General features: G+C 50.9%; 2 protein-coding genes across 8 annotated transcripts in view; one reads left to right on the plus strand and one right to left on the minus strand.

Annotated features, from left to right (window-relative positions):
• The first annotated feature begins 632 nt into the window (after window positions 1-632).
• On the plus strand, window positions 633-5,726 carry SLC2A4RG (SLC2A4 regulator). The gene is made up of 8 exons (XM_064391243.1): window positions 633-751; window positions 1,889-2,004; window positions 2,630-2,739; window positions 2,822-3,066; window positions 3,436-3,536; window positions 3,643-3,889; window positions 4,352-4,431; window positions 4,514-5,726. The coding sequence occupies exons 1-8, from the start codon at window positions 674-676 to the stop codon at window positions 4,623-4,625; spliced, it is 1,089 nt and encodes a 362-aa protein (XP_064247313.1). The 5' UTR covers window positions 633-673; the 3' UTR covers window positions 4,626-5,726.
• Window positions 5,727-6,129: 403 nt separating this feature from the next.
• ZBTB46 (zinc finger and BTB domain containing 46) overlaps window positions 6,130-18,885 on the minus strand; it is a 52,145-nt gene continuing 39,389 nt past the window's right edge. For all 7 annotated transcript variants that reach the window (XM_064391205.1, XM_064391206.1, XM_064391203.1 and 4 more), the window contains 2 exons: window positions 14,200-14,375; window positions 6,130-10,955 (listed from right to left, as the gene is read on the minus strand). In XM_064391205.1, the coding sequence (XP_064247275.1) occupies window positions 10,569-10,955; window positions 14,200-14,375 (563 nt within the window). In that variant the 3' untranslated portion in view covers window positions 6,130-10,568. The remainder of the gene's footprint in view (window positions 10,956-14,199; window positions 14,376-18,885) is intronic.

Consider the following 18,885-nt stretch of genomic DNA (forward strand, 5'->3'; position numbering starts at 1 on the left):
TTGTGGGCAGCCCTGTAATTTGCCGGGGGACATCACTTTTGCTCGAACCCCCCAAAATTTTAACGCTGCGTGTTCCACCCCGGTAAGTCCGCAGGAGCCGGCGGGACTTTGGCGGGATGCTCCGCGCTGACGGCATCCCCGCCTTTATTCGGTGGGCGCCCAGAACCCCGCACCGTAGCAACAAAACCCGGAACTTTCGGGGCTCCTCTGCAACTTTCGGGGAGCCCCGCGAGTTTGGCGGGAAAAGAGGGGTGTGGCATCACGCTGGCCGCAGGGGCGCGTTGCGCTCGCGGTGGCGAGCGGGGGTGGCGCGGGCGGCCCGGTGGGGTGGTTTTTTGGGGGGTGTTTATTTGGGGTGTTTATTTTGGGGGGGTCCCGCGGGCAGCGCGCGCGGCGGGAGGGCGGGGCGCGCGAAGATGGCCGCTGCCGGAGGGGGCGTGGCGCGGCGGCGGCGGGGGCGTGGCTCCGGGGCGAGGGCGGGGGCGCGGCCGCCCGGGCGGCGAAGTGGCAGCGGGCGGCGGCCAATGGGCGGCGCGGAGAGCGGCGGCCGCGCTCCAGCCCGCGCGGCCCGGCCAATGGCGCGGCGCCCGGGGGGCGTGGCCCGGCCGGCGCCGCCACCGGGGCCGCGCGCGGCGGAGCGCGCTCCCCCCGCCGGGCCGCGGCCGCTCCGCGCATGGACCCCCCGCGCCCGCCCGCGCTCCTGATGCCCGCCCGCCGCCGCCGCCGCCCGCCGCCGCCGCCCGCCGCCAAGGTACCGCGGGTGGGGGGGCGGCCGCGCAGACCGGGGTGGGATCCGGGGGAGGCGGCGGGGGGGCGGTGACAGCTGACAGCGGCCCGCCCGAAAGTTTCCCCGCCGGTAAAATGGCGCCGCGGTGGGATAAACTTTGTGGGGCGGGAAGGCGGGGGGTTGCGGCGGCGGGGCGCGGCGGGGGCTGGCGGGTCACAGCGGCAGCCGCGCCGCCGCGGGGATCGGCTCCCCGGGATCGCTGCCCGCGGGGATCGCCCGCCGCCGGGATCCGCCCGGCCCCGCCCGCGGGGATCCGCCGGGATCCGCTGGCAGCGCGATCCGCTTGGGCGGGATCCCGGGGGTCTCCCCGAGCGGGATCCGCTCGGTGCCGGTGTCCGGGCTCGGCCTGGCAGGCACGAGGGCGCTCCCGGCGCCGGGATACCCGCTGGATCCCCGGTGATCCGCTCCGAGCGGGGTAAACTTGGGATGTGGAGCCATGAGGTGTGGATCTCTGCCGGGTGTGGGGTGCGGGTGCTGCCGCCTTCGAGCTGCGTTGCCCGGAGGGTGTCAGGTCGTCTGCTGGCTCTGGAGATCCGTGCTGGATCCCTGCTGGATCCCTGCTGGATCCCTGCTGGATCCCTGCTGATGCTCAGCCAGTGGGTGATGGTGCTGGCAGCAGCACCACAGGGGGACCTGGAGAGTGCTGAGGAACTCCTGGCTGGATCCCACTGCGACCTGGCGGGATCCACTCGGGATTTACCCCATGGAGTGGCTGGCAGGGTCCCCCCACAGCCCAGCCTGGCGGCGCTGATCCAGCTCCCAAACGCAGCTCCCAAACCCAGCTCCCCAAACCCAGCTCCCCAAACCCAGCTCCCAAACCCAGCTCCCCAAATCCTGCTCTCCAAACGCAGCTCCCCAAATCCAGCTCCCCAAACCCAGCTCCCAAACCCAGCTCCCCAAACCCAGCTCCCCAAACCCAGCTCCCAAACCCAGCTCCCCAAACCCAGCTCCCAAACCCAGCTCCCAAACCCAGCTCCCCAAACCCAGCTCCCAAACCCAGCTCCCCAAACCCAGCTCCCAAACCCAGCTCCCCATCCCGGGGGGCCGTGGGGATCCCCGCGGGCTCGGGGGTGCCCGCTGCCCGCTGCCTCTCTCCCGCAGGCTCCGCTGGGACCCGAGGGCAGCCAGGAGGCCGTGCTGCGGGCGCTGGACGCGGGGCTGGAGCGCTGCCTGGCGCTGCACTCGGCCGTGCAGTGCATCCCCGTGCCCCGGCACAGGTAGGGACACCCTCCCACACCGGGGTTTTTCTGCAGGAGGACTTTGGCCGCTGTTGGCCACGCCAGGGTCCCGCTGTGGCAGCTCCAGCTGGGAGCATCTCCAGGTTGTCCTTTTGCAAAATGCTTTCGGGTGCTCTCGACCTCTTGCTTTTTTTTTTAAGCCTAAATTTTTTATAGTTTTTTTTTCTACCTCAGGGAACTGTTTGGCCTTAGGCAAGCCATCCCTGTGTCCCTGGGCAGGGTGCAGGTGCCAGTATCCTCCAGCACGGTGCTGCCCATGGAGGGTTGCCCCTGGCATGGCACAGGCAGTGGCATTCTGGCAGCCTGCCTGCACCTGTGCCTGCTCTGCTGCCTGTGCCGTGCCCAGGGGAGCTCCAGCCAGCTGCTGGGATGATCCCTGGAGGGGACAGCAGCATCTCGGGGTGCTGCAGGGTGTGGGACACCTGTGGCTGCCTTTCCACCTGTGATGCCACCAGCATGGTGGGACCGCTGAGACATTGTGCCACAACAAACCAACCACCCTGGGGTGGGTGCAGGCCACTGCACCCCAGTGGGGGAGGGAAGGCGATAGAGGGTCCCAGGGGGCCTGTCCATGCTGACACAGCCCCCTGTGCTCTCCTGGCAGGAGGCTCTCGGGCAGGGCGGGCATTGACGAGGTGATGGCAGCTGCGGTGCTCACCAGCCTCTCCGCCAGCCCGCTGGTGCTCGGGCACCCACCGGCCACTCATGCCCCAGGTAAGAGCATCTCCCTGGCCCCCCCATCCCTGACATGTGTCCCTCGCCAGGACCTGACCTTCCTCTTCCTCCTCCTCACCAGAGCCTGGCAGCGAGGTCTGGAAGGAGGCTCCTGCCATGTCCTCCAGCTGCAGCAGCAGCAGCAACGCCAGCGGGGACTGGAGCTGGGACCCCTCCAGCGACCGATCCACCCCCTCCACCCCCTCACCCCCCCTCTCCAGCCACGTCCCCAGCACCTTCCTGCCTGGCCCGCTGCCGGATGAGGGCCCTGAGGAGCCCGATGGCACCCACTTCGTCTTTGGAGAGCCCACCCCACGGAAGAGGAAGGTGGGGTGAAGCTGGGGATGGTGATGGGGGTGAGGTTGGGTTTTGGGAATGGTGAGGGTGGGGATGAAGAGGAGGATGAGGTTACGGATGGGGATGACAGTTGGGATGATGTTTGGTGCATGAGTGAGTTTGGGAATGGTGGTAGTGAGGATGGAGATGAGGAGGATGGCATTTGGAGTGGGAATGAAGAGGATGAGGTTGGAGATAGGGATGAGAGCTGAGTCTGGGGATGTGGGTGATGATGGGGGTAAGTTGGGGATGACAATGAGGATGATATTTGGGCTGGGATGACAATGGGGCTGGAGATGAGGCTGGGCATGAGGGTGAGGATGGGGATGGGGCTGCCAGCCTGACACCTCTGTCCTGCAGAACTCCACCAAGGTGATGTTCAAGTGCTTGTGGAAGAGCTGCGGCAAAGTCCTCAGCAGCTCCTCAGGGATGCAGAAGCACATCCGAACCATGCACCTTGGGTAAGCACATGGGGCACCCCTGGACACCCCCAGACCCCCTGGTACCCCCTGCAGGGTCCTGCCGTGCTGGGGGGAGTGTCCCAGCCAGCCTCTGCTCTCCCTGCAGCCGGAAAGCCGACCTGGAGCAGAGCGACGGCGAGGAGGATTTCTACTACACCGAGCTGGACGTGGACGTGGAGGCGCTGACGGACGGGCTCTCCAGCCTCACCCCGGTCTCTCCCACCTCCTCGGTGCCTCCCGCCTTCCCCGGCCCCGAGGCTCCTCTGCCCCTCCTCGACCTGGCCCTGGCCTCCCCCTGCAGCCCCCCGGGCCCCCCCGGCCGCTGCCACGTCCACACTGACCACGCGTACCAGGTGGGGACAGGGTGGAGGGGACAGGGATGGGGTGGGACAGGGACGGAGTGGGGATAGGAATGGAGGGGCACAGGGATGGAGGGGACAGGGATGGAATGGGGACAGGGATGGAAGAGGGATAAGAATGGAATGGGACAGGGATGGAGGGGACAGGGATGGGGGACAAGGATGGGGTGGGGATAAGGATGGAGTGGGACACAGATAGGGTGGGGATAGGGATGGAAGGACATAGGGATAGAGTGGGGACAGGGATGGAATGGGGACAGGGATGGGGGACGGGGATGGGGTGGGGACAGGGATGGAGTGGGAACAGGGTTGGAGGGTGACAGGAATAGTGTGGCACAGGGATGGAGGTACATAGAGATAGAGTGGGGACAGGGATGGAGGGTGACAGGGATGGAGGTGGGGCTGCTGCCCTCCCTCATCACCTTGTCTGATGAGGGTTGTGTCCTCTCTCTCCAGGGCTGCCGGACCCCCCCACGGCCACCGGTGTCCCCCACTGTCCCCACCCCGCCACCACCCAAGCCACCAGCTGTGCCCAGGTGAGCCATCGCTGTCGTGCCCCACCCTGTCCCCTGTCACCCGCGCGTGTCCCCCGCTTGTGACCTGTCGCTGTGCCCGCAGGCGGCCGCGGGGGGAGGCCAAGAAGTGCCGCAAGGTGTACGGCATGGAGCACCGGGAGATGTGGTGCACGGCGTGCCGCTGGAAGAAGGCCTGCCAGCGCTTCCTCGACTGACTGACGGAGCCCGCCGCTCCCTCCTTCTTGCACATTTTGCACTCGAGGTGCCTTCGCGCCCCCCCGGCCGCCCCCCGGACTCAGGGAACGGCCCCCCGAAAGCTTTATGCACACACACAGCCCCCCTGCCACGGAGCTTGTCCCCCCCCCCGCCTTGTTTTCCCTTTGAAAATAAGCTAAATCCATCAATCCAACCCCGCTCCTTGCCGGGGGGGCTGGCAGGGGGTGTCTGGCTCCCCGCTCCGGTTTGGGGACCCCCCCTTGGCTGAAATAAGCTGTGCCTGTGGCCGGCAGGGGCTCGCAAAAGGGGGTGTCTGTTCCTGCCCCCCGCCTGCTCCCGGGGGGCAGCCCCAGTGCCCAGGGCAGAGGTGGGCGCCTGCCCCCCCTCGCCCCCCCCAGGGGGGTTTTTACTCTTTGTAATGTCATTTCTCTCTCTCGTTTTGGGGAGCCCCCGCCGGGGCGACGCCCCGGGAAGTGCCTGCAGGAATGCGCCCATTTGCACTAAGCCAAACTGCACAAAGAGGGGTCTTTTTGTTTTCCTTTACTTTTCTTCTTTTTTTTTTTTTTCCTTCGTGTGGTTTTTATTTTTTAAATAAAATATATGAAAATTGGTATTTTTACCTACTCCCTCCCACAGCACGAGAGCGCGCGGGCCGCGGCAGCAGGGTGCCTCCAGCCCTGGCCGGGCTTCAAGGGGTTTCATTCACTTTAAACCCCCTTTTCACCCAAAAAAAACCCCATTTTCCCCTCAAAACCCTTTCTCCCCTGTTGTCCTGTCACTCTCCAGCCCAGGCAGCAGCTCGGGTTTGGCCAGGCCGTGCCACCCTGCTCCTCTCCCCATGCAGGGAGGGGACAGGGGGTGGTGGCCCTGCCACCCTGCTCCTCTCCCCGTGCAGGGAGGGGACAGGGGGTGGTGGCCCTGCCACCCTCCTGCCCTGTGGGAAGGTTCCCTTTGCACCAGGGACCCCCCATTGCAGGGTCCCCCCTTGCAGGGTGGGACACTGCTTTGGCCCCGTGGGTCAGGCTGGTGCTGTGCCCCCACTTGTCCCCTCCAGGGATGTGATGTATCAGGTCCAAAAGAAAAAAAAATAAATACTTGGATTTTTTTTTTTAATGAATCCTGTTCTTTAGTTACTGTTAAAGACAGGCAGGGTGGGAACCCCGGGCCCCTGGGCACCCCCAGACCCACTGCTGTCACCCCCCTCCTGCATCCCACATCCCCCAGGGGTGGCATCACCCTGTGCAGCCTCCTGGGAGTTACTGTAATTTCAGATAATGCCCCAAAAATAAGAAAATTGCCACCAACAGGCAGCAGGGAGGAAAGGAATGAGCCACAGGTGCCTGTTTGGGATGGGGAAGGGGAAGGTGGAGGGAGCAGCACCCCCAGCCTGGGGGTGAGCAGGGCTCCCTGCTGGTCCCCATGCTGCCCCATCCTTCCATACAGGGCAAAGAGGAAAATAATAATATTTATGTATTAAAAAAAAAAAAGAAAAAGCAGACAAAATTGTAGCAGCAATTTCCCAATTTATTGAACTGATTGATTCTTGCAGGTATGTCTAAGCTAAATCCCATCACAAAGGTTCTATCCGAGGGGCAGCCCCCGGCAGGTGAGGAACTGGGCAGCAACTAGAAAATAAAATCAGATTTACCTGAACTACATTGACAGAAAATCAGTACAACACAGCATGTTCTCCCACTGACTTCTGGTTATGAAATCTCCTCAACCTCCCCAAAATATTAAACACATCTTCAATACAAACACAGGTTTATAATAATTAATATAAAGTCAGTATAATATAGAATATTCCCAGCAAAAAAAAAAATCAACAATCTTCAAACACCATCCTTTTTGTGTTTGTTCAGCTTTATTTTTGTAGACAGGTTTAAAGCACGTTGAAAAATAAATATATATGAAAGCATACACACAGCACTCTGACTAGGGGGACTAAAAAAAAAAGGTTGAAATTCAAAACACGACTCGGGATCTACAAAATCAAAGGAACCATTAATTATGGCTTTTGTAGGAGTCACACGTGTCACAGAATGAGCGAAAATTAGATTATCTTTCAGAATATTGCAAAAAATTCCAGTTTTTGCATTGTTTTCATGGAGTTTCTTTCCTCAAGGGTGATGTGCAAAAGGGGGAGCTTTGAGGGGAGGTGCTCAGGGACAGCCCCAAAACACAGCCACCCACCCCAAAGCCACAGCTTTGCTTGGGGGAAATGGATTGTGTAAAGGCAGGAGTGGGGAGAGGAAACAAAAGGGGAAGTAATGCTGGAGTGGGTTTCCTTCCGGACAAAAATTACTCATTTTGTTGTCCAAAAAACTGATTTTTGATAAAAAAAAAAAAAAGACAATCACTTTGCAAACCTTCATTAGAAGTCCCCCTCTGCTCCCCCCAAAAAGCTGCTCTGCAGCTGTGAGGCTTTGGGGTGACCTTAAAAACCACAACACTGGGGAATTCATGATTTCAAGAATATTTCTGGAAATCCGAAATCAACACAAGGACCTTGTTTGTCTCCATCCTTTAAGATGTTCTCCAAGTCCATGGATCCCTGGGATGTTTTCCAGAGGGCTCAGACAGGACCATGCCCTCTGCCCCATTTTCTCTACTCCTGGCACTCAAGATTTAAAATAAAAAATGAGGGTAATCAAGGAATTCAAGGAGGAACATTTACATGTACAAATGCTTTAAAAAATGAACTGCAAGTTCTCAAGAAGGAGTATATCCATGTTTTACCTCTAAGGGAGTTATTGTTGTGGAACTAAGTCTGTATATATATACACACACATATATATATATTTAGAAAAAATTAAAAAAAGGGAACCTCAGTGAAGTATACAAAGCCCTGAAGGGAATACAAAGACGAGATGCAGAACAGGCAGAATTAGTGGGGTTTTGTTTAAATCTCCAAGAGCAGAAGTTTGCATAGGCAGTATATCCGAGAGACCCCGGAGAGAAGCTGGAGGGATGCGACCACCTGCAGTGACTGATGAAGTTTATAAAGTTTCAGCATAAAAAACACGCCCAAATTCCTGTTTTTCAAACCCAAGTCGGAGCATGGAAGGTTAAAGATGAATCCCTGTGTTTCCAACTCTGCACACCTCCACCAGAACAAAGCACTTCAGTAGACATCAGGTGTTAGGAGGGTTTTATTTGGTACATGGTGTGTGTTAGTGGGACAGAAGCACGTGCAAGGTTATGATATGGGCAAAGTTAGTTTTTATGTGGATTTTCCATTTTTCCCTCCCTTTTTTTTTTGCTTTATTTTTTGCATCCTCAGTTCAAAGAGCCTCAAAGTGACACAATTTGGAAACACTCCTGAGCGCTACCTGGCTCTCTGCCCACCTTTAATAAAAACAAGGAAAGAAAAGAATAAAATATTTCCAAGGGGATTGTGAACAAAGCTCAGCACTCCATAATTCTGATAATAAAACTGAGTCACCCAAGGGCAGGGAGGAAGAGGAGGGCTTGGCCCACACCTGCTCCTCCTCAGGTGGATGCACACACCAGCATTAGAGGGGATGGGCCAAGGGAATGTGACACAAACCCAGGGGTTTGAACTGTTTGGGCTTTAAAATTCTCTTTAAAATAGATTTTTACATATAAAAAGCAAAGCTAAAGATAAATCTTTAAGTACTGTATGTATTTGTCTACATGCAACAGGTGAGGCTGCACATTCAGGACTTCAGGCACCCCCTAACCCCTCTGTATTTACAGGGTAAATGACAATAAATAGCCCACACCCTGGGGGGGCCAAAATCAGGACAAGGGAACAGCCTCCTTACTCTTTCACCCCCCAAAACCATTGGAGAAGGGTATATAAAGGTCCAATTGTGACATACTGGGTGTGTTTTTACACCTTTTAAATAGGGGAGGAGAAGGAAAAGCTAAAATGCGAAATGAGATTTTTACAAGTTAAGAAAAATGTTCTTACATGGCCTGCTCTGCTCTTCCTTATTTAAAAAAGAGGTTTATCCATGTTCACTGCCTAAAGCAACAATGCCACTAACTCCTCAGTCCAAGGGGCAGCAGCAGCAGTGCTGAGCCCCACTGAGCCACACCGAGGATTTTAGGAATGACCCGGGTTCCCACAGCACTGAACACCCCCAGCTGCACAGGGCAGGAGCCTGGAGGCTCCCAAGGGAAGCAATGGTGAACTGGGGTGATGGATGCAGAGAAAAGGTGGTGAATGTCTGCAAGGAACTGAGGAGCAGAAAGGGAGTGAATGCCATAAAATCAGAATGCAACTGGAAGGAGGGAAGGGAGAGAGAGCCCAGCTCCTGCAGGTGCCAGGATCCAGGCTCCCACCATGCTCCAGGAAATCCTGGCACCAAGTGGCTTAAATCCTTTCAGGTTATTTGCTTTATGGGGGTTTATTGTACAATATACTTTTAATTCCTTTGCTGGGTGGAACCACGCTTTTCCTCACGGACCACCAGGCCTGCAGGAAGGAAAATAGCACCTTGAGTCATTTGGCTTCTGGCAATGGGTTGTCTTTCGTGGCAGGTTTCAAGGTACCACAGTCACAGACATCATAAAAAATTGCTTGATGGCAAGGATGGAGTGAGGTCTTCAGCATTTTTTTAAAATTTATTTTAAAAAGCACCAGAAGCAAAGAGGTGAAGGTAGAACAAGCTGTTTCTCAGGTATAAGACAATTCCAACACATGCTGTTGCTGTTATTTAGGTGTAGCTGAAAGAAGGCAACAGTGGCCAATATGAACAGGGAGAATCCAACTATCTGGAACAGCCCCCACAGAGTCTGAGGAGACACTGGGAGAGAAACCTGGTTCTTATTTAAAGAAAAAATGGTTTATTGGAAAATTTACATGGAACTGGTGCAACTAAAGCTGAAAGTTTTTGTCATGAATTAAGTAGGTGTTAGACCTACCCATGATCAACGAGAATGTTGAGATTGGCAAGGAAGAACAAGGTACCCAGGTGAAATCCTGGCCCCACAGAAGTCCACGGGATGGGAGCAGCAAGATTCCACCCTGCTGGGATCTCCTCACCTCGGCTTCTCGCCATTCCCAGCTCATCCTGCACTTGGCTGAACGCCTTGGTTTTGCTACAGTTTGCATATATTTGTGAAAAAGGCAGCTGAGCAAAGGGAGAAGAGTGAAGATATTTGAGGAGAAGAATGACAGGTACAGAATTGTGTCCTCTAGAGCAAAAGGTGCTTCCAGAAGCACAAATGTGTTTCAGTGCCTGAGGATGACCAAGGCTGGAAGACAGGATGTGGTAAGATGCCAGTAGGTCCAAGAAAAGTCACAATCCTTTTTTGATGGTGATTCTTTTGGAAGCTAAGAATCCAAGAGAAGTATTTGTAAGGCTGTAGTCTGACTTGCCTTTTGATCTATTTGGCTCCATAAAAAATAATTAAAACTTTTTAAATAACTTTGCAAAAGGCCTGTATCATCAGGGGAAGCCCTCCAACACATCCATCCATCCGCTTTCACAACCTTAGCTTGAAATTCCACTGCTGCTGGGGTTTTAGCACAGACAAGGTGTTCAAAAAAACCCAACCAACCAACAAACCTGCTTTGGACACAAAGACCCGCCCGGTGCTCAGTTTGGAGTGGGAAGGGGAGGAGAATTCATGCTTCACCAGCCTCCCCACCCCTGCAGACACTCCATCTCCCTCTTGGGCAGCCTGGCTGACTTGGCTGAAGGGGTGGCCACGGGCAGGGGGTCACAGGGGGAAAGGGAAAAGGGGGAAGGCGAAGTCAGTCGTGCCGCTGGAAGCGACCCTGCTAAGACAGTGTCTGAGTGGAACAGAGAAGGACTTGTTTAGAAAACACAAGAGTTATTTTGCACACATGGACGACAACAAGGCTACTTAGTTTTTCCAACATACTCCTTCCTCCCCACCCTCCCTCCCCCTACAAACAACAGAGCGAAACAAAAAAGAAAAAAAAAAACCCAAACAAAAAATAATCCCTAAGAAATCCAGGTAAAATCCTTGTCATTCTCCCCAGAGTTGTCCTGCTCCTGCGGGGAGTCGACATCTTTGTCATCATCTAAAATCACATCATCCTGTGACATCCCCACGTCATCCTTCCACTTGATGTCGTCGTCATCTCCCATCTCCTCGTCTCCTTCCACTTTGATGTCATCTGGATCTTCCATGTACTGCCCCTCCCCAGGGTAGCACTCCTCCGGGGAGCCCTCTCCCCCGTTGTGGTCCAGGTGCCCGGCCATGCCGCGGCCGGAGCAGTCGGCGCAGACGCCGTGCCGGCGCGAGCCGTGCTTGATCCCCACGCTGGCTGCTGACATGAACACCCGGTTGCAAACCTTGCAGACGTATTTTTTATCTTTGCTGTGGACCTGGAGAAGAAGAAAGACCACAGAGGTGAGTGCCAACGGAGATGGAAGGAGAGCTGCTCCCGCGTCCTTGCAAAGGCAAATCCACAACGGCTACCTGAGATCACAACTGGCTTCCACCATGAACCCAAACCCACCACGATCAATTCAACCCTGCAAGGATGACCACAATGGAAAATCCTTTGGGACTGCCTGCTCATCATCACACTCAGAAGTAAGAGACAAACTGCTACCATCATTTTTTTTCTTCCTTTTTCCTTCTGTTTTTCTGGGGTGCAATAGTTGTGTCACATCCACCACCAAGAGGAAAATGTTAAAAATAAATAAAGAAACAATGCACAAGCATCAGTTCTGTTCAGAGAAGATCAACCCTGATCAAACCAGTGTTAATGTCATGGTGATTTAGTGGTCTCCCTCCTGATCCTGCTGCTGCCCAGAACCAATGAACAGGAGCACCTGGAATTTCTCCTGTATCTCCCAAAAAATGCATCTGAATGCTCTTCTCACCTTATTTCTGACTACTTTAGTTTGACAAAAATGTTTATCTTCCATAACTCATGCTGCAAGAATCCTGGGCATATGAAGCTATCACAGAATATGTGGCCAGTAAAGGAAGCAAGGAAAATGCTCTGCAGGATAAAAGAATTCATTTCCAGAGGCAAACTGCACAATCCAATGAGCAAAAATGCATACTTTGAGAAGCACAAAACACCTGTTTAAAAGTGAAATCTGTCTCTGGCCAATTTTGCCCTGCATGGAAGGCAAGGAGCTTGTCAAACCATCCACCTGCTCCTCTGCCAAAGGAAAGCAGAGCAGAGAGAACTCCCAAACTTCACCACAAGGAGCCTCACCAGGTACTTCCACTTACACATCTACATGTAAAATACATATTGATTTTATTTATATATAGAAAAGTTTAGTTGGAAGAGACCCATGACAATCTTCTAGTACAAGTGCCTGACTGCTTCAGGGCTACCCGGTATGTATTATAAATATGTATTTTTGGTTTATATTTTTTTCTTTATTCTTTTATAGATTAACACCACATGGGGACAGCACAGGCACTCGATGCACTGATCCTCAGGAGAGACTTTAGGAAGTGGTGTAGAAGCACACAAGGATCCAGTGCCAGTGGTTTGAGGTTGTTCTGAGCAGCCCAGCAGCCACCAGAGCCTCAGGTACATATTACCAGTCCCTAATCCTTTTAAACTCATTTCTTCCTTTTATGCTCACAAAAGCCTGTGGGAAAGCTTTTGCTGATTAAAGTCCTTCCTTTTATTTTAAAGCAGCTGCCTGGATGCCTGCTCCCTGCTCCTGCCTCAGCATGGGATCACCAGCTCCCACACCTGACTGCACAGCCCTGCACTCTGGAACACCCAGCTGAGCTAAAGCTCTTTGGGAAGAGCACAAATTGACCCACTGCAGCCCCTCAGCCCTCACTACTGCAGGACACTGGCTCAGGCTCTGTGCTGCACCAGTCCCAGCCGTGTTCAAAGCCTGTGAGTGCCTCTGATGTGCTCTGGCTGCAGGTTTCCCTGCCCCAAACCAGTCCCCATCACATTCTTCTACTGCATCAAGCAAAGGCATTAAATTTTATTACTTTTTTAAAAGCAGTTGGACAGGGCTGTTCAGAGTCATCCAGCAGGATCTATAGGTATCACTCACTTTCAACTCGTACAAGAATGATTTTCAGGCATCAAAAGCTGAATAGGAGAACAGAAGGTGGTCAGGGGTGCAGAATAAGGGCTAAAAGAGTCATATAAAAAGAAATTATTAAACAGGTACTAAACCAATTTGCAATTATCACAGAATGGTTTGGGTTGGAAAGGACCTAAAAGCTGATCTAGTTCTGACCCCCTGCCATGGGCAGGGACATCTTCCACTAGAGCAGGCTGCATTTCTCTAAAAAACTCTAAAAAACTAAAATCACCTCTCTCCCTCTTTTCCAATGCTGACAGTTCAGTCAGCAGATTCAAAGTGAGCCATATTCCTGGATACAACTGAATAGAAATTAATCTTCCCTTTACAGCCAAATTAGTATTAAACACAGAAACAGCATTTGGCCCTCAGAACTGGACAGTGCCATTAGAAATATGATAGTCTAACTGATTAAATGCCAATATTTCAAGGAAGAGAAGGGGAAATATGCTGACAACATCCTAAACTTATGGAAAAAAAAATTTAAAAAGGGAAAATTCTCAGGAATAAAATGCTGCAGGCAACCAGCTGGCAGGACAAGGTGTTCCCTGCTGCAAAACCAGTACCAGATCTCAAAACCTATGTGCTTGCAGCAGGACTGAGCCCACGCTGGGATCTGCCTCCCGACCTCCAGCACCTCAAGGGAAGAAGGAAGGGACATCTCAGGGAGCAGGCAGTGCCCAAGCAGATGGCTGGGCACTCATCCAAACAGACATGGGAGCAGTGAAGGAAGGGAAGGAGATGAGGGGGCACTGGGGAAAATTGCCACACAGGGCTCCAGGATCCCGGGGCATCGTCAGTGGTGTGCCAGGCCTGCTGCTGGAATTACTGCCTAGAAACTACCTGCTCTGCCACAACACCACCTCTACACCAAGCTTTGAGAAGCTCTTCAGGATGGCAAATAATTTCTACCCTGAAAAGAAAAATAATCAGAGTTCAGCTTAAGATTCTGTTTCTGAAGAAGCTGTGAAGAGCCAGACACCAGCCCCAGCCTTGCAGTCAGAGCTGAGGAGCCTCTTAACAAGGTGTAACAGCATCTTGGACAACAAAGCATGGCCAGAACAGAGTAGCTTTGCCTCAAGTTCTTGCTGAGCAATGTGTTTTAAAGCTTTCTGCACCAAGTCATAGAATTACAGAATTGTTAAGACTGGGAAAGGCCTCTAAGATCAAGTCCAATTGTTCCCCCAGCACTGCCAAGTCCACCATTAAATCATGTCCCCAAAAGCCACATTTACATATTTGTTAAATCCTTCCAGGGATGGTGACTCCCCTATTGTCCTGGACAGCCTGTGCCAGGGCTGAACAACCCTTTCAGTGAAGAATTTTTTGCTAACATCCACCCAAAACCTTGGAAAGCTTCTAGCTGAGCTTGGAGAACGAGAGGAGGATGAACAGGCAACCAGCCACGAGGCCTTGGAAAGGCAGGGGAAAAAGATACAGGAGAAGCCTTCAGATGAACCCTGAGTGGCAAACAAAATCCAGACTTCAAGAGGTGAGCTCCTGCTCTCTTTACCCTGAGCAGAGGGCTGCTGGCCAGCAGTGCCCTTACCAAGGTGTGACGCTTCATGTGCTCCCGGCGGGTGAACTTCTTCCCACAGATCTCGCAGGGATAGGGCCTCTCCCCCGTGTGGGACCGCATGTGTCTCTTCAGGATGCACTGGTGCATGGCAGAAAAGCTGCAGTACGGGCACTTGAACTTCTTCCTGATCACTGTGAACTCGTTGACTGCAAGAGAGAAAGCAGAACATACAGATTAATCTCAGAACACCTCAAAACTGTCTTCTCGTTGACTATTTCACTGTTAAATTAGTTCACTGTGAAATCACACTCTTACCCCTTAACCATCTATATACTTTTAATCCTTGTACAGTATTACTGCCCATATATTATTACAGCTAAGAGATTGAGTACCTCCATCAGAGCAGCTTTTGAACGAGTTGACACACAAACATTTAGCAACAGCCTGTTACAGACATTGCTTGCTAAAGGGAAAATGAAGAGGGCTGTCAACCTGCTAGAGTTCTGATTTATTACAAAGGGTTACCCTAAATATCAAGATCTGAAATCCTAACAGTATCACTGCTACAAGAAGCAAGGAGCCAGAAACAGAAGTCCACAAAGGTGGCACCCAAACAGTGCCAGTGTTATTTATGGGGTGATGCAAGAACACCATCACACACCCCAGGAGCATTTTGGTGAAGGAGAAGAGACTGAGGATGGCCCAGAGGAAACAGGAGAGTTCCAACCACCATTCTCTACGTTATCCAGTGACACAGTGACAGTGCCACACACAAAATACAGCAGGTGAAAAAACTGACTACTGCTGCTCCCTGAGGGCACCACCCACCCACTACAAGTTTGGAAATGACTGACCAAGAGATGATTTCTCCTGTTTCTCCTTCATTCTCTTGCTTTCTTTTAACGTGTTAATTTTCACATACTGTTCTCCTACTTATTGTTATTTCTCAAAGCAACATATTTACATAACAAGGAGGACGGAAAAAATAAAGCAAGTTCTGGTTAATCACTGTAACTTATGTATTTGTAAATGGCTCCTGGTAAAGGAAACAGTCTGTGGAGGAGACTTTCCTACTTTTATTTTTTTTAACAACCATAATATGAAAATTCTTTGTCTTTTATTACAGGAAAAGATTTTTTTTATTTTCTCCTAGGGTTTAACACTCCCTCATCTATACACTCAGAGGCAAGGAGCCCACGTTTTCCTACAGCAGGTAGCAATTTTATCATGCAAAGCTATTTATTATAAATTCATTTCCAGTCTGATTTTGTAACCACTTGATTTTGGTGACAGGCCACACACACACACTTGTAACAACCCTGTCACTATGTGCAGACAAGGTGAGCAAGCAGTAAACTGAGCATGGGGAGTCAAGAAGGGACACAAACCCTCATTTTCCAGTTCTGCTCCACACCACACACACTGCAGAGACACAGGGAAATGCTGACTGGAGATCCTGACAGCAATCAGATCCCGGGAAAGTGCTCTAAGGAGAGAAACCCACAAAATCCTCTATTCCTACATCACTGGGCTGTAGCTGATCCTGCTGTTCCCTCAGTGACCAGTGCCTGCTCCCCTTTCCTGCTCACCTCTCCCTTCCCTTCAGGACTGAGCTGCTGCAAAGCTGAAAAGGCAACACCCAACACTGGGAGCATCAGCTGCACCCCAGCAGGCTCCTCCACCTGCTTCCAACACATCCATGGATTCCCAACAGCCTATTCCTCACTCTGTCCAAGATCCCTCATGCCTGCATTCAGCTTAAATCACTCAAAACCAATATTTTCAGCTTCTGTACTTAAAAATACTCACAGAACACTGTTTGCAGCTATAGTTTTATTGAAAACTCTTTTTGCACCAAATAGCCACATATTTAGTTCTGGTATCTGCAAAAGGAAACACCTCAAAAACAGCAACATGGTCGGAAAAAGAACTGCATATTGCAGCATTAACATTTTCACAGTCCTGTAAAATATACGCACCCACAGTACATCTATTTAATGCACAAATACCAGCTTTGGTATGAGAATCATCTTTGTCTAAATGACAATATTTTATAGCAGCATTAAGGTCCTAAGAAATCATTTTTTACATGATCATCAAGGTGATAAACAGCAGCACCATGGGTAAAGAGTCCTGGATACAGCACCAAGAAACGGAGAAAGAAATAAAAACAGTGACACAGTAAAAATCTGTGCACTTAATGCCACTAAAATATTTATGGAAATGTGTGTTTTTCAAACCAACACAATAATGGTTGGGAAAAAATCTTTGTTATTGTCATCTGAAGTAACTTATTTCACTGAGGCTGTTAAAGGACACAGGCTCCTACATCCCTGAGAGTAAAGGAAAAGCACTGGTGATGCCTGATGGAGCTGCTCTGGAGTAACTCTGTAAACTGTCATCTAGTAAATAATCACTGAAATACTACATTCTTTGGGTGATTAGAAAGACTTCAAAAACTTCAGGAGAATTCTTTTCTGCTAAATCCTCTTTATATTTAAGGTTATAAATAGGCAGGTGCAATTTCACTGTCAGACCCACACCTCCCATCAGCTTCCCATGCCATTTCCTAACAGTAAAATCCTACTCCTAACACCTGCCATACAAAAACCCAATAAAGGTATGCCCTGTTATACCCTTCAGTTCTAACAACTTAAAAAACCTTGTCCTGATCCTGAAGGGAAGCACTGGAAATTCCCAGTGGTGAAGTCAGGAAGCACTCTGATGCACAGGCCAGGGAAAATACTAAAACCTCTATTAGAGACAGCAGAAAAAGAATTCCCTGTTGAATTAAATTCTAAAATACAAGAAAAATCGGCAAACATGAAACCTCATTAACTATTATTATGTAATGAAACCTTTTAAAGTCTGCTGAAATGGCTTTTGCTGGCATCTTACTTTCCCAAGTCAGGCAAATTCTTCCCTGCTGCTCCCAAATTTCGAGATAAGATTCATCGGGTTACAACTTTGTTTTCTGGCTCAGCGCTCCCCTTTCTCACTAGCTGATTATTTAAGAGCAAAATAAATCATGAGGCAATTACTCTGACATCTGTCACAAGGGAAGCTGACACTAAAAGCTGCACACATTCACAGGCAGCTGAGATCTCCCATGCCAAACATGTCAATGGGAACGAGGGAGGAAAAAATCAACCTGACTTTGCAAAAAGCATAACATCCAAACCCAAATGATTAAAGTGTACTACAGTGATTACATAGGAACTTATCCTCAGTTCTGCCTGCAGCCTGCTCAAATGAAGGGTGAGAGCTAAGCCAAGCAGGGAAACTCCAGCTTCCCAGCCCTGGCGTGGCACGGAGCCGTGTCCCCAAAGCTCTGACTCCCAGCAGGAGCAGGTGAGCAGAGCTCCTGCTCCTTCTCCACAAGCCCAAGGGCAGCAGGACCTGGTGGGCTCTCATTCACCTTTCCACAGGAAAGGGCTGAGGAAGAAGCTCCTCACTAAGTCCACATTGTGAACAACCAAGTATTGCTCATTTTTTGTCTCCCTGAGATGCAACAGTATAATGAGAAAGAACTTCCCTGAAGAACTCCAGAGAACATTTGTAGAAGTTGGGTTTTTTTCTCCTCAGCTGTCTCTCACACTGAGGAAAGAAACCCCACATGCTGACAAGCTGTGCTGCACACAGAGCAGCTGGGAAGCACTGCTCTTAATTATGCTACTTTCATTTCACAGTTACCATAATCTGGTTTTGTATGTAAATACATAGCAATAGACACAGAAGTATTTAATTTTTTAAAAAAATAAGTGAATTTCATAGAACGAAACAGGAATTACAGATTTCTGCCCACCAGGAACAGCCATTACTGATTCTGTATGCACACCCCAAGTTACAATTAAATTTATGTAAAGCCTCCTTCCTCTGTTTCAACACCACCACACTCAGCCTGGCTAACTTAATTACAGTGTATAAACCAAAAGAGTCACAAAAATGTACAGAATCCCTGAAAACCACAGCCAAACTCCAGCATGTTATTTTAAAAAAGCCCTGAAAGTACTGAAATATAGTATCAGTAAAAGATGCAAGCCTTGCAACAACTGTCAAGCCCAAGTTACATACCCTACTGCACATATGAACAAGCAGTATATTTTGCTCCTTTGAAAGATATAGAAAACCACTTTACAAACAACAGCCCTGTGCTTCCATGACTCCTGAGTTTCCAGTGAAAACCCCTGGAATGCCCAAATGGTCTAATGGACAGAGCACTAGAGCAGAACTCAGAATTGAATTCTATTATTAATTCTATTGCTAGCACTTTCAACAACCTGAGGGATGTTATTTTCCAGAGGAATTGGAGGAAAACATCCCCATTTCTTTTATAAAGCACTTTGAGATCAACTGATAAAGCAGTTCAAGGTAGTGTCAGAACACAGAACGAGCACTCCAATAAAACAGCTGAAGTGCCCGTTTTATGGACCCAAAAAAGTTATCTTTGCACAAAAACTGCCACAAGACTGCAGTGACACAGCATCTGGAACCAGCACAGCACCAACTGATCAGCTTTGGGGAGCCACTCTATGAAATTACACCTGCGGAACATTTATTTGCAGCACGAGAACCACGGCACAATTTGCTTTTCCTACTTCAAGGAAGCGTCTCACATACAACAACAGCAGCTACACATCCTCAGGATCCTCGCTCGGCCCTACACTGTCCAAAAGCTGCAGCCCAGGCAGGTGGGCAGAGCCCAGGTAACACATT

Source organism: Passer domesticus, chromosome 16 (assembly GCF_036417665.1).
Source record: "Passer domesticus isolate bPasDom1 chromosome 16, bPasDom1.hap1, whole genome shotgun sequence".
In the NCBI taxonomy this organism is placed as follows: Eukaryota; Metazoa; Chordata; class Aves; order Passeriformes; family Passeridae; genus Passer; species Passer domesticus.